The 15,703-nt window shown below is 34.9% G+C and overlaps 1 protein-coding gene across 11 annotated transcripts in view; it reads right to left on the reverse strand.

Annotated features, from left to right (window-relative positions):
- The window catches only part of COL24A1 (collagen type XXIV alpha 1 chain), a 310,376-nt gene that overhangs the window by 105,750 nt on the left and 188,923 nt on the right, over positions 1-15,703 (reverse strand). For all 11 annotated transcript variants that reach the window (XM_088791263.1, XM_088791262.1, XM_074335082.2 and 8 more), the window contains 5 exons: positions 14,568-14,621; positions 14,229-14,273; positions 14,058-14,102; positions 8,958-9,011; positions 4,383-4,436 (listed from right to left, as the gene is read on the reverse strand). In XM_088791263.1, the coding sequence (XP_088647389.1) occupies positions 4,383-4,436; positions 8,958-9,011; positions 14,058-14,102; positions 14,229-14,273; positions 14,568-14,621 (252 nt within the window). The remainder of the gene's footprint in view (positions 1-4,382; positions 4,437-8,957; positions 9,012-14,057; positions 14,103-14,228; positions 14,274-14,567; positions 14,622-15,703) is intronic.

The following is a 15,703-nucleotide window of genomic DNA, read 5'->3' on the forward strand; positions in this document are numbered from 1 at the left end:
AATTAGGTGTTTTGCTTGCTTCTTGGATTTGAGGATCCAGTTCGTTCCATAGGTTTGGGAAGTTCTCATCAACTATTTTTTTGAATAGGCTCTCTGTTCTCTTCGCCCTCTCTTCTCCTTATTCCCATTATTCTTATATTCCTTTTTCTGATGGCGTCAGATAGTTCTTGTATAATTCTTTCATTTCTGTTAACTCTCCAGTCTCTCTTTTCTTCCATCTGTGTCATTTCCAGATTTCTATCTTTGATAACACTAATTCTTTCCTCCATCTGGTCAGCTTTATTTCCTAAGCTCACTTTCATTCTTCTTCTCTTTTATTGAGTTCTTCAGCTCCAGAATTTCTATTTGATTCTTTTTAAAAATTTCAATCTCTTTGGTAAAGTATTCCTTTCATTCATTGATTTCATTTCTGAGTTCAATAAACTGCCCATCTGAGTTTTCTTTCATTTTGTTGAGTTTTTTTCAGAAATGCAATCTTGAATTCTCTATCACTTAAGTCACACATTTCCATGTCTTTAAGTTTGTTTTCTCGAGATTTTTCATTTTGTTTCTGAGCTGCATTGCTACTTTGGTTGTTCATGATCATTGATGGATTATTTCTCTTCCTAGGCATTTACAGGAATGAATTCAGCAGGTTGATATGAAGAGGTTTTTCATTCGTTTTCTAGCAGATAGTGCTGGAGCATTTCATTTTCTCTTGCTCTGTTCCAACTTCTCAGGGTGGAAGATGTCCTGGAGAGGTGGTCGTCTCCTATGTAATCAGGTTGCCTTGGTCTCAGGGCACCATTCCCATGGGAAAATGTGGTGGGTGAGGGGGTTCTGAGCCCCTGCAATCTCAGTGCTGCCCCTGCAGCCAGATGCAGAGTTGTGTAGCCCTGGATGCTCCTGCTGTGATCAGCTGTAAAATATGGGGGTGCGAGTGGGCTGGGAGAGGTGGCTGGTGTGTTTTTGGCTTTGTTCTCCTTTGAGTAATGACAACTGCCAGGCCACAGGTGCCTCACCCGTATATCTCCACTCTGTCACTAGGATTAGCTGCAGTGTACGTCTGCCACTCAGAAACTATCTCTTCAGTTCTCAGGACTGTAGGTATTCTGCTCTTTAACCTGACACTGCTACAGTTTTTTTCTGAGGCCCACTGCTAGCTCTGGAAGGGTGTGGGGAGGCAAGGTCTGGGAGGGTACAAGGAGGCAGCCAGGCTCTGTGGCTTTGTTTTCTGCCTGGCACTGAGGGCTGCTAGACCACAGCTGTTGCACTTTGTATTCAGTCTCTGCCCCAAGGTCTCTGCCCCAATTGCTGGGTTTAGCTGTATTATATACTGATCATTCAGGCAGGAATGCTTGGAGCCACAGCCTAAATCCTCCCCTCTCCTGGGACTGTAGAGAGCTCTGTGATGCTCCACACACCCGTCTCTGTTCTTTTCCCTTTCTTCCTTCCCTGTTCACCCCATTCGCCCACCTTCATATGTTTTGATGAGCAGTTCACTCAGACGTGTTTGTGTGTTATGCAAGGAATCCTTTGTTGAATTATAGCTGTTCAACTTGTAACTTCAAAGGGAGAGATCGGGGGGACCCCTCAAGCAGCTATGTTTCTGATGACACCTCAACAGTATCTTTTGAGTCAGAAGAGGATTTAAAACCAGGCACTGATACTTGTGAACCATTTATTTGGGGAAGATTAGCAGATTATGACCTTAATCTTCCTAACATTCTTCATTGGCCTCAGGAAAGGGTATTATCATCCATTCTGTTGCACAACTTAGAAATTGGGGAATAATATATTCTCTTTATTACTTCTGTTTTCCCTTTACTTTCCATATCCCACAAATAGGCATGTTCTACAGAATTTATATAACAAACATTTTTCAAATCCATCCCCTCTTCCTTTTCTAGGCCTACTACATGAGGTCAGATTGCATGGTTGAATGCAACAGACTTTCAGTAGGTCTGCATGTCTTCACTTTTGTCTAAAATCCATCCTCCATGTGACTACTGGAATTATCTTCCAAATATACAAACTTTATCACTGCTTGTTGATACCGTACAGTTACTTATGATAGCCCAGAACATACAAAGTTCATGCTTCTTAATAATGTACACAAGTCTTTTCAAGATCTAACCATTTCTCTATATCTTCACTTATTGTCACTCCTTGCTTTGACTTTGCTTATCAAAGAACCCATACTGCTGCATGTTTGCACGTTCCTGCTCATACTATACCTTTTCCTGGAATTCCATTATCTTTATTTCTTTTTTTCATATGGCTAACTTGACTCATTCCTTAAAACTCATCTCATTCCCTACCCAGCCTCCCAAATCTTCTTTTTTCCCTTACCCAAAGGAAGTGCTCCTAAATTGCCCTGTGAATATACCCGTCATCGGGTCTAACATATTGCAGTGTAATGATCTTTTAAATGATTATATTCTGGAATAGATTATAAATTACTAAAGGATAATAATTAAAGGAGTCAGGGACCATATCTCAGCCATCCTTTTATCTCCAGTGGATACATAGTGCAGAGCAAAAAAGCATGGTGTAATCATGGAATTAAAAATAAGTCAACAAAGCTGGAATACATAGGGGAGGAGAAAAGTTTTATTGGAATGTGGTTGAATAGTCCTACAGAGGTTAGATGGAGAACATTATTTATCATGTTAAGAAACTGACATTTTATTAACACTATAAGAGCCATTGAAAATTTTCAAGAAGAGGAATGATATGACAAAGATAAACTGGCAACAAGTAGCTAAGGAATGATGGGAAGAGGAGGAAACATGGCATAAAAGTGGGGGACTGGAGCTCTGGCAACAGTGAGGAAAGGAAAGGTTAGAGTTGAGACATTGGGGGTGCTTATTCAAAGGGAAATGATGGCTAATTGGAGAGGATAAAGAAGGGAAGGGGGGCCGGCCCAGTGGCTCAGGTGGTTAGAGCTCCGTGCTCCTAACTCCGAAGGCTGTCGGTTCGATTCCCACATGGGCCAGTGGGCTCTCAACCACAAGGTTGCCAGTTCAATTCCTCCAGTCCCGCAAGGGATGGTGGGCTCCGCCCCCTGCAACTAAGATTGAACACGGCACCTTGAGCTGAGCTGCCTCCAGAATGGCTCAGTTGGTTGGAGCGCTGGCTCTCAACCACAAGGTTGCCAGTTCGATTCCTTGACTCTCGCAAGGGATGGTGGGCAGCACCCCCTGCAACTAAAATTGAACATGGCACCTTGAGCTGAGCTGCCGCTGAGCTCCCGGATGGCTCAGTTGGTTGGAGTGTGTCCTCTCAACCACAAGGTTGCCGGTTCAACTCCCGCAAGGGATGGTGGGCTGTGCCCCCTGCAACTAGAAAACGGCAACTGGACCTGGAGCTGAGCTGCGCCCTCCACAACTAAGACTGAACGGAACAACTTGAAGCTGAATGGCACCCTCCACAACTAAGATTGAAAGGACAGCAACTTGACTTGGAAAAAAAGTCTTGGAAGTACACACTGTTCCCCAATAAAGTCCTGTTCCCCTTCCCCAATAAAATCTTAAAAAAAAAAAAAAAAAAAAAAAAAAAGAAGGAAAGGAAGTCTAGGATGACTCAGTTTTGGATTATTGGGTAAAAGGGTTATCTTTCAGTGAGATGGGGGAAGAAAAGGAGCAAAAACAATGGGGAAGTGATGGGTTTGGTTTAGATAGTTTGAATTTGAGATGTTTTAGGATATCTATGTAAAAGACAACAGGAAATCAATATTGTAGCTGAAGAGAGAGGCATGAGTTAGACCATCCATCTGAGAGCTATCAGAATAATACTGGTAATTAATTAGAGTCATTGTAATAATATGATTGGTAAACTGAAGAAGAGGAAGGACAACTTCACATAAAGACCGAGAAAGGATAATCAGAAGGTAAAGAGCAGAACCAGGAGACCGAAGTTTCATAGAAGCCAAGGAAGGAGAGATTTTACATCTAATTTGTTTAGTGCTTAAGTTAACAAACAACAGAATTATACAACCATTGTTTACCATTCTAAAGTATATCCTGAAATGGGTTCAATTCTCAATATCCTTCTATGAAGGAGATATAACATCTTAGCATGGAGGGCCATTAAGTTACCTCTCCGTAACTGAAATAAAAATTGTTCTATCATTTAAATATTATTCTATCACTTTTTGTTTTATCACTTAAGTGAACTCTTAAGAGGAAAACTTTCCATGTGTAAAATTTGGTCCATACATCAGTCATCCTGCTTTTAATTGAATTTTAGGCTTTATTTTCTGAATATGAAAAAGAAAAGAACTATGGAATTATTCTTCACAATATATGTGTATATCTAATATATCAACTAGACCTCAGAGGAGTCTTATGAAAGGTAGTGAGCATTGATGAACTCAAAAGAAAGAGCCATAAAACAATTACCTCAGCACCTATTTCTCCAGGAGGTCCAGCATCACCTTGCACTCCTCGTGGTCCCTGTATTAAAACAAATTTAAAATCTGAGAATCAAAGATTACTTCATTAAAATATGCACCTAAATATGGAATTTGCAAGATACCATATGTAATATAACACAATACATTTACTAGTATAGTACCTTATTAAAAATTTTTATCTTTAGTTTATACATCTGTGTTTCTTCTGTGAATAATACTAAGGTATACTTGGACTCAAAAGAAAAGGAAAGAAAAGGCAGCACCATTCATTCTTTCATTCCCTAACTTATTTACTCAGTCAATGGAGATTTGTCAAATGCCTAATAAATCAGAAATATTGTGCTAAGGACTTTCAAAAGCTATCTTATTTAATGGGTATGATAATTACAGATTTACTTTGTATTCCTGGCAAATACATGACAAACTTAACAGTTTTAAAGAAGCAAATATTTGCTCTAATGAAATAAAAACATGTTGGAGTTTGCTTGATGTCATACTTTATCATGGTACTGAGTCAACTTGAATGATTCCTGTTTCATATGAATTGATGTAACAGTGTGTACACGAGATAATCACCGAGGTGTAATAAAGTGCATGTTAGGACTTTTATGGCAATCTTGGTCACCGTAATAGTGAACAGCTTAATTTTAAGTAAATGGACATTGAGTAATTAGCTTATTGCCTAAGCATTTAATTGCTGAATCTAAAGGATCTTTTTAGTGTGTGGAAGCCATTTAACTGGCTAGAATTATTTTAGATAAATTAATACTTATTTAGCAACTACAATATAATGGTATTTATCTAGCCATCCAAAAGAGCTACTTGCACTTTTTGATCTTTCTGGAAATACAGTATTTCGATCTTTCTGGAGAGATATAATGTATTTTTTAGATTCAGAAAATAACAACATCATTTGAATTTTCAGAAAATAGCAAGATAGTGAAAATTTTTTATAAGATTATATATACTCCATCACAATTTTGTGAACACCTCACTGTTTAAAAATGTAGTAATGGGGAGCAACACTGGTATGCTTGGTTATGTTAAATTGTTTTTCTAAATTGTTACAGTAATGTTCATTAAAAAATATTGGAAAACTGTGGAAAGTACAAAAAAACAGATTAGGTCAAATGCTGTAAATATTCTTTCATATTTCCTTCTAGTTCTATTAAGGGAGCTTATAATACCTCTCTATCCTTCTGTAGTATGCTTAAGATTCTACTCTAATCATAAATATTTCACTATGTTATTTAAAATATTTCTTAACAAAATTGTTCAATGATTACATAATATTCCATTTACTATTCCACGGTACCACAAATTAATCATTTTCTTAATACTAGACATTTATGTTGTTTTTAGCTGTTCTTTGCGGTAAAATTTTGCTTTAGTGAATATTATTTGCATGTTACACTATAAATGAAAGTGAAGGTCTGTAACACAATGTGATACTGGGAACAGCTGAGATAAACATTTGAATGATAGGATTATAAGGTTGGTACATAGGTGTCACTTAAGTTGTCCTCAATTCAACAATATAACCATTAAGGGTATTAAGAGGTTACTGATATTTTTCAACTATGGCTTATTAAATATTATGGATAACATTTTAAAATTTATTCTCCTCAGAATGTATTCCTATTATAAACACGCTGAGAGAAACATCTTTGTGTATAAGTCTTGTGTATTCTGCATTTTCCCTCTTAGAATAGAGTCTGAAATGTAGTGTTATTTGGTCAAAAGTCAAGTCAATTTCCTAAGAGGTTGCAATAATTAAATGGCATTTATAATCTTCCATTCTTAAACTTAGCTTTCTCTTGGTATTCCAAGTTTTATTAAATGATATAATTATCCAATTAATTCTTTTTTTAAAAATTAAAGTTTATTGGGGTGACAATTGTTAGTAAAGTTACATAGAATTCAGGTGTACAATTCTGTAATACATCATCTATATCTCACATTATGTGTTTACCACCCAGAGTCAGTTCTCCTTCCATCACCGTATATTTGACCCCATTTACCCTCATCTAGAACCTTGTGCCCACTTACATTCTGGTAAACACTAAGTGAAATAAGTCAGACAGAAAAAATAGAGAACTGTACGATTTCATTGATATGTGGTGTATAATTATCTAATTAATTCTTCAAGCCAGAAACTTAGGAATCATACTTCACATATAGGATATCTAATTCCTGTTGATTTTTATCTCCTTTCGAATCATATATCTATCCACTCTACTCTGAAAATCAAAAGGGTTCTACCATCTCCCATCTGGATTACTGCAACAGAAAGCCATTCTTGTCCATTCTTGGTCCCTTACAGTTTGATTTCTACCTTGTGGCTTGAGTAATTTTAACAAAGCGACAATTGGATCATAAAATTAGTTCCATCCTTTCAATGACATCCCTTTGTTCTTAGGACAAAAATACAAATCCTTGGGAACAGGGCTTATAAAGCTGCATGTGTTTTGTCACTTGCTTCCCTTTCTCTCTTCATCTTGCACTTACTTTTCACTTGACTCTGCGACAGTCATGTTGGCCATCTTTTAGATCGTTACATAAATATACAGTGTTTCCTCCTAGCTCATCACTTCACTCTGGAATGACCTTTCCCCATCTTTCCCTAAGTAGCTACCATTCATCCTACCATTTAAGATTACAGCTCAAATGTTCCTCCTTATGGAAGCTTTTCCTAACCCCAGAGTAGGATAGATTCTCTGTTACATATTCTCTTAGAACTGAATTCCTATACTTTACAATACTTATGTCAATTTTAAATTATCCATTTATCTGTTATTAATTAATGTATACTTCTATCATTAGACTGAAAACTCCATGCTGACCACTATACTCCAAGTGTAGGTTCTTAATACGTATTTGTTGATTGAATGAATGAATGGTCAACTATCCAAATCACAAAACTTGCATTGCAATGAATAAACCAGTTTTGAATCTCATCTGAGAAAAAGAGACCACTCTAATGGGTGTTGGCTATAGAACAGTTGTAATCCTCTCTGCTTTGTTATTCTCAAAATATAAATGTGTTTCAACATGTCTTTTGTGTCCTTCATTTACCAGTTTACTTCTGTTTTTTTTCTTATGGCCAGGCAGCTCAAATATATGAAACAAAGCCTATTCTATCCATTATAAATTGACTTATGTTTTATTTACCAGCCCCACTAACCCTGTGACCTGAATATCAATCTTTGGTTGCTATTAAGCCATTTAGTCCTTCATGGCTACAATAACAAATCTTTTCTTGTATAAAGCCCAAGATATTGTCTTTGCTGTTGCCATAGCTCTATTGACACATTTATCTTTACTTAAATGTGTTTTCTTTAAGACTAAATTAGTTTTCATTCCATTTCACTTCATCTAACAATAGTGGCTGAATGATTATACCTTTGGGTGTATCACTTTCTGTGAAGTCAGTTTAACGAACATGCATTAAGTAGATATAATATGCCAGGCATTAGACCAGGAAAGAAGATTGCAAAGGTAAAAGAAATGGTCTCTGACTTCAAGGACCTACAGATTTTTTAGAAGAAACAGATATTTAAGTAAATAATGCTAAGGAGAGTTGCATTGTTTTTGATGAAATAAATATTAGAATTGGGATGGCAAATCAAGAGATACAAAATATAAAGAAAACTGAGAGGGATTTATTTGATAAAATCAATCCCATATCTAAGATTCTTTCAATGGAAATAATTATATATAGGATCAAATCTTTATTTATTGTTTAGAGAGCTTACATTATAGGTTAACTGTGTAAAGAAGGAAATGAACATAGCTTTGTAGCAACAACAATTTGACTCTCAGAACTTTCCACTTGCTTCTAGCTAAATGAGTTATGCAAAGGCCACTTGTAAATCTTTGTGTCAGCTGATGGATAAGCCCAGTAATTTGAAAGATTATATTGTATTATAAATCTTAAAAAACATATTACAGTATATTACAGCTGATACCATCCAAGAAGAATGACTTCATAGGCAATAAAGAATAAATTTTGAGAAAGTAGATGTGACAAGATCTTTTCACAATTCATTTTCCATGGAAGCTATATAATTGAATCACATTTATGAAATTGTGATATGTTTTTGCATTATTGATGTAACAGCAGTTCTGTCATGTTTGTACATTTTGGCCAATCAGATGTAGAGTTTGGATTCTCTATGTGGTCTTTTATATAGTGTCGACCTCATAAATGTGACTGTGTGTGTGTGTGTGTGTGTGTGTGTGTGTGTGTGTGTGTTGTTATTATACTAACAACAAGCCATTCAGAACGAAAATTCTGAGATTAAATAAAACAGAGTTATCTTTGTGAAACATAAATATGTGAAGTTTAACAGTTTTAGACAAAAAGGAGCACATTTGACTTTATGAAACCAGGAAGGCACTAAAGACTGTATTCACAGTAAAATATTTCTTCTATATAATTAGGTGCCCATAATAAATGCTGCTTTCAGAAAACCAGCCACAGCATAAGAAGGCAATAGTAACAGAAAGATAAGTATATTATGAGAAAAACACAATTAGAAAAGTATAAAGATAAACTTACTGGTTCTCCTGCAAGTCCTCTGTCGCCTGTACTCCCAGGGGGTCCTTGTAAACCCTGAACAAACAAAGGTAAAACGTGAAGAAAAAGTGATGCTTGAAAATGTTTTAGTCAGTTCTATTACTTCAACTTTTCTTCGCAATCCTCCCACCTAACTTTTCTCTCTGCCTCTATTCTTTTTTCCCTATTTTGTGGTAAAATGCATATCATATAAAATTTTACCATTTTAACAATTTTTAAGTGTATAGTTGTGGCATTAAGTACATTAACCTTGCTGTGCTACCATCACTACCATCTATCTATCTTTAGAACTTTTTGTCTTTCCAAATTCAAACCCTGTACCCATTAAATTACTTCCTATCTCCCTCCTCCATGCCCTTGGCAACCATCACTCTACTTTCTTTCTCTGAATGTGACTAGTCTAGGTATCTTATATAAGTGGAATCACGCAATATTTGTTCTTTTGTGTCTGGCTTATTTCATGTAGCATAATGTCTTTAAGGTTCATCCATGTTGTAAAATATGTTAAGACTTCCTTCTTTTGCAATATTGCATAACATTCCACAGTATATATATATAACACATTTTGTTTATCCATTCATCTGTCAATGGACACTTAGGATTTCTACCTTTTTACCATTGTGAATAATACACCTATAAACGTTGACGTACAAGTATCTGTTCGATGCTCTACTTTCAATATTTTTGGGTACATACCTAGATGTGAAATTGATGGTTTATATGGTAATTCTATATTATTTCCATGGCTACGCTTTCATTGTAGGATCATGAAAACTGCATTCTGCTTCATTATTTAAAGAATGGGAAAGAATAGATTTAATACTATATAATTTTTGTATTATAAGAATTATGAAATAAATGTTTCTCAAGTTTTCTGCATTATTCCAGAGAAAATTATATTTAAAAAAGAACTGTTAAGAGGTCGCACTTCCATAATGGCCAAGTTGCTCCTATCAAACCAACCTATATACAGATAAATATAAACCCAAGGTAAAAGTTTTTTTAAAAAGCTGAAGACATTGGAAAATGATCAAAAGTAGGCAAAACCTAGAGTAGAAGGATCTACACATAGAAGAAAGGGAACATCACTAGGTGAGTTTCTAATTTTGTTAATGTCTTTTAGCCAGAGGGTAAGTCATATAGGATGGTTAAAAATAAATAGGCTAGAAACCTGTACTCTTACTCACATAGAGAAGCAGAGGGCAAAATTTGGAGTGACCAGAGCTGTTGGAAAGTGATGGAAGAAAGAGCCAGAGAGGGGAAGCATTAAATTCTGGGTATAAATTTTGCTTAAATCTCTTGTTGACATTTGAAATATATATGGTGTGGCAGACTGCAAGCAGCCCAGCCAACACTGAAAAAACCAAACAGAGATTTCAGCAGACATTTCCTACCACAGAGACTACAGAACTTGGATTTTGAACCCAGCTAAATTAACTGAGTGCCAAATTTAAAAATAAAATAAAAATAGAAAAGGAATACTGTTCTAAGAAATATAACAGAATTTGGAGTCTCCACAATGCATCATTCAAAATGTCCAAGATAGAATTCAAAATTACTGGACAGAAAATTTTCCCATATTCATAAGAAATGGCAATTAATGGAAACCAAACTCAAGATTACTCAGATGTTGGATTTATCACACAAGGATTTTAAAGTAGCTGTTATAAATATGCTCAATAATGTCAATTTAAATATGCTTATGATGAATAAATAAATAGGGAATCTCAGAAGAGAAATTTCATCTGCAAAAATAATGGAAATTAGAGACCTGAAAACTAAATATCTGAAATAAAACTTACAAATGCAATATCATAAATAAAATTTCACTGAATGGGCTTAACAAGTGAGTAAATATAGAGTGGAGTTATCCAACTAAAAAAAGAAAGCGAAAGGTTGAAATATGAATGTATAGAGCCTTGGGGACCTAGGGATGATATCAAATGTTTAACTTATATGTAATTGGAATCTCAGAAGGAAAGGAGAGAGAGGTGGGGGTAGAAAAAATATTTGAAAAGACAAAGTTGAAAAATTACCAAATTTACCGAAAACACAAATTTACACACACAAGAAACTCAGCAAACCTCAAGCTGGATAAATGTGAAGAAAATCCATCTAGACACATCATAGTCAAACTACCGAAAACCAAAAATAAAGAGAGGCTCTTGAAAGAACCCAGACAAAAATGATACATTATATGCAGGGGAATAATGATGAAAAGTGTGGACTTCTCATCAGAAATAATAGAGGCCAAAAGAAAATGACATATCAATATTGCAGTGGTGAATAAAAACTAATAAAACTCTACCAACCCAGAATTCTATATCCAATGAAAATATCCTTCAAGAATAAAGGTGAATTAAAGACATTCTCATCAACAAAAAACTAAGAGAATTAATCAATCACTAGAACTTGACTATAAGAAATCTAAAGGAAGTTCTACAGACTCTAGGGAAATGACACCATTTGGAAATGCAGATCCACAGAAAGGAATGAAGAGCACCAGAAAGTAAATGCATGGATAAATTAGAAAAAACAACAACACTACTTTCTCCTGACTATCTCTAAAATGTATATTTCACTTGAAGTAAAGCATAAATATTTTATTTATATTAAAGCAAAATTTTAACTTTGCAGTGTGAGGTTGATAACATATATAGATATAATACATAAAATAATTATAGCACAAAATACAGGATGTTGGTAAATGGTCTATATGGTTGCAAGTTTCTCACAATTATGTTAAGTATTGCACATGGTCCCTGACTTACGATGGTTCAACTTACGATTTTCAATTTTATGATGGTGTGAAAGCAATATGAATTCAGTAGAAATGGTACCTAAAATTTTGAATTTTGATTTTTTTCCCTGGTTAGTGATATGTGATATGATACTCTTTCACGATGCTGGGCAGCAGAAGTGAGCCACGGCTCCAAGTCAGCCATGCGATCATGACAGTAAAAAACCAATACTCTACAGTATATTCACTGTGTTGGATGATACTCCCTAACTGTAGGCTAATGTAAGGTAAGCTAGGATAAGCTATCACATTAGGTAAGTTTGGTGTATTTTCAACTTATGATATTTTCAACTTAAAATGGGTTTGTTAATCAGGCCATAGCCCCATTGTAAGTTGATCATCTGTACACATATATTAGCTCTAAGAAGACTATTGAAAGTTAGAATGTATACTGTGATCTTTAAGCCAGGAAATGGCAAACTACAGATAAATCTGGACCATCATCTGTTTTTGTAAATAAAATTTAATTGGAATAAAGCCATGCTCATTGCTTTACATACTGTCTAAGGCTCCTTTTACACTACGATGACAGAGCTGAGTAGTTGTGACTGCGAACATAAAACCAACAATGCTTATATTTATTTGGTGGCATTTATCAGAAAAAGTTTGCTGACTCTTGACTTAGAATAACTACTTAAAAACAATAATGAGAAATATAGCTAAAAATCCAATAGTTAAATAAAAATGGAGTTCTCAAAATTGTTCAATGCCAAAAGAAGGCACTGAAAAAACCCCCCACCACAACCACAAAAGAAAAACAATCATAAAATGGTAGACCTAAAAGCAACCACACCAATAATTACATTAAATGGAAATGTGACAAACACTAATTAAAAGGCAGAGATTATCAGAATAAATAAAAAAGCAAGACCCAGATATAAGACACTCAGTTTAAATCTGAAAGCTCAGATGGGTTGAAAGTAACTAAATGGAAAAGATATGCTATGCAAACAGCAGGCATCAGAAGACGGGAGAGACATATCAAATAAAGAGGATTCCAAAACAAACAGTATTACCAGGAATAAAAATGTATTACCAGAGATATACAGGAACATTTTGTTATGATAAAAAGATCAGTTTATCAGGAAGACATAATAATCATAAATGTGAATACTTTAAAAACAGAATTTCAAAATACATAAAGCAAAATTTGACAATAAAAGAGAGAAATAGAGAAATACAAAATCATAGTTGGAGATTTAACCCTCCATCTCACCAACTGAAAGAATGTCTAGATAAAAATAATGTATGAACTGTTATAGTTTTTACAAGACTTAGAAAACTAAAAATATTATGCAGGCTTTATCACCTTCATAACACAATGGATCATGGCCTTTCCTGTTGATTCTCCCTTTGAGTCAGAGATATGTGTGGAAAGAATGCTGGCCCATAGGCAAATATCCTTTTCCTGGTGTTCTGGAAAAGTACTATACATGTTACCAATTTTCTTTTTTTCCAATTTTCATTTAATATCTAGCTTTAGAATTGTGACAATTTAAAGATGTCTCTTTATTTTATAGATGAGGAAAACATGACCCACAAAGCTAACCAATTAAACCAAGACTATACAGCTAATACGAGCATGCACTGGAACAAAAGTCGATCTGACCTCAAATTTATCTTCCTATTAGATGGCACTGCCTGCTTGTTGACAGTGCATAAATGACTAGAGACACGGAGATTACTGTGCAGGATCAAATGAATCCTTGGGAAGACTGGACTTCTTAGATCGATTGATACTAGCTTCCTTAAGATCTCAAAAATCAATTTCAGTTCAATCAAGAATAATGAGACAATGTAGGTATAGAGCTAAGTAAACCTCAACAACTATTATAAACTAATGATATAATGTCTAAAGTAATTAATAATACTCATACATTTAAGCTTATGTGCTCAAAATTATAATATATATACATATATATATTTAATATCATATGTGTGTGTCTGTGTACATTTGTGTACTGAGTATGTGTAGTTTTTCTTTGTTTTAATATTTTTCTTTTGTTTTGACATTGTATGATGATAAATGCACAACTTATTGCCTATCAGTATTCTTCTGAAAAGACTTTTGATAGTAGAAAAATACCTAGTATTATATAATATTAAAAACTCTAGAGCAGCGCCATGGGAAAGCATAGCTCCACACTCCAAGGGTCTAAAAACACTCAAGTTGCGATAAAACAAAACTGGACAAGAAGCTGGAAAAGGTGAAGACTAAACAATAGTTGTGTCAGAGAATAAAGTGGATAAAATTTGTTTGTAGCTTATTTTTAATTACTTACTGGTTTCCCTTGAACTCCTCTGTCTCCAGGGTTTCCAGTTTTACCCTACATAGGAAAGAAAACGCTTGGGTCAAGTAGCTTCCTCCCCAAATATTAATCATATACCAAAATAAATAAATAAATAAAAGATTTAAAATTTTTATCTTTTATATGAAATGTTTTACTACTCACAGTAAGACCATAAGGCCCTCTTTTTCCTTGATCTCCTTTTTCACCCTAACAAAATATCAATGCCAGGTGAATTAATAAGAATGTGAATTATAGTCTTATGCATGAGTATGTATATACACTCACATACAAAAAATTAGACATCAAGTATATAGTTCAATATTAAAAAGAAAAGATTTCTGTATGTGTAGTAAAAACTTTATGTATGTTTTATATTTAGACTAAGAGACAATTTAGAACCATACTTTTGTAAGGAAATGTATTATATTAGTTTTTAGACAGGCAGGATATACAGGCTCAAAAAAACGTAACTGTATATGAAATGAGAAAATCAGTGATTACCTTGGCACCGTGTATACCTTGTTCTCCTGAGAGGCCATCTGTCCCTCTTGGTCCCTACAGATGGAAAAAAATATCTTGTTAATTTGAAAGCTTCCTGTTTTCCTGTTGTGCATCTTTACAAATGAAGACACTCTTCTTTATCTGACAAACTTCCTGCTTGTTTCTGTGCCATGACCACAGAAAAGAATACAGCTGGGTGTGTGGATGAGCCAATCTGCATGAGAGAATCAAGTCAGTGTTTTCAAGATTGAATGCCAAATGATAGTAAACCAGTTCAGCACAAAAACGGCTGATTCAGTTGTCGAGGTGGCTAAAAGCTAGGTATGGCAGTTGAGTATTTTGTTCACCTTTTCATTTACTCAGCATCCATCCAGCATTTATTCTAAAAACAACTCTAAATTAACTTAAAAGCGGCTGGTTTGTTTGTCCAAACACTCTTAGGTGTAATATTTTTTGGAATAGCACGCTTTCCACTTTATTAGAAAGTGAGTGCTGATTGCATTGTACCTGCTGTGCATCTGCCTGAGAATACTGACCAGAAGATGGCTGGCAGGGACACAGAAAAGGGGTAGAAAATGCTGCTGGGAATACTCATGTAAGTTTAAAACTTCTGGGCTAAGTTGCTCTCAAAATTCATTTAGTAATTAGTTGTGAGGAAGCATCAGTTGCAAAAGTCATTCTCTAATTAAATGACAGCATGTCTCCCTGCCTAAATTATAACTGTCCTTGCAAGATCCTAAAGGCATGTTCAAAGCAATGTATTCAATTCTACAACTATAACTGAACATCTGTGGAAAAGGCTTTGCATTACGTGTTATGGGGATACACAATTGTGAGAAAGTTTCCCCATTATGAAGCATAGAGAATGAGAAGGTAAATTATTCAAGTGACTATAATATAGGAAGAGATAAGGCATGTTAAGGGCTAAAAACATTCAAAGCAGGAGGAGTGCTTTCACATGTGCATAAGGGGAATGAAAATACCATTTTGGCAGTTGGAGATCATGCACAGATCTCTAGATAGAAGGCTATGTGAGATAAGCGCAGAGAGGTAGGAAAGAAAATACCCAAGAATGAAAAATATAATTTGAAAGCAGTATTTCTGTACCAAGAAATAATTGTGGAAAGATTGGGTCT

This window comes from Rhinolophus sinicus, chromosome 14 (genome assembly GCF_057876585.1).
Source record: "Rhinolophus sinicus isolate RSI-liver-muscle chromosome 14, RSI-T2T, whole genome shotgun sequence".
Taxonomy (NCBI): Eukaryota; Metazoa; Chordata; class Mammalia; order Chiroptera; family Rhinolophidae; genus Rhinolophus; species Rhinolophus sinicus.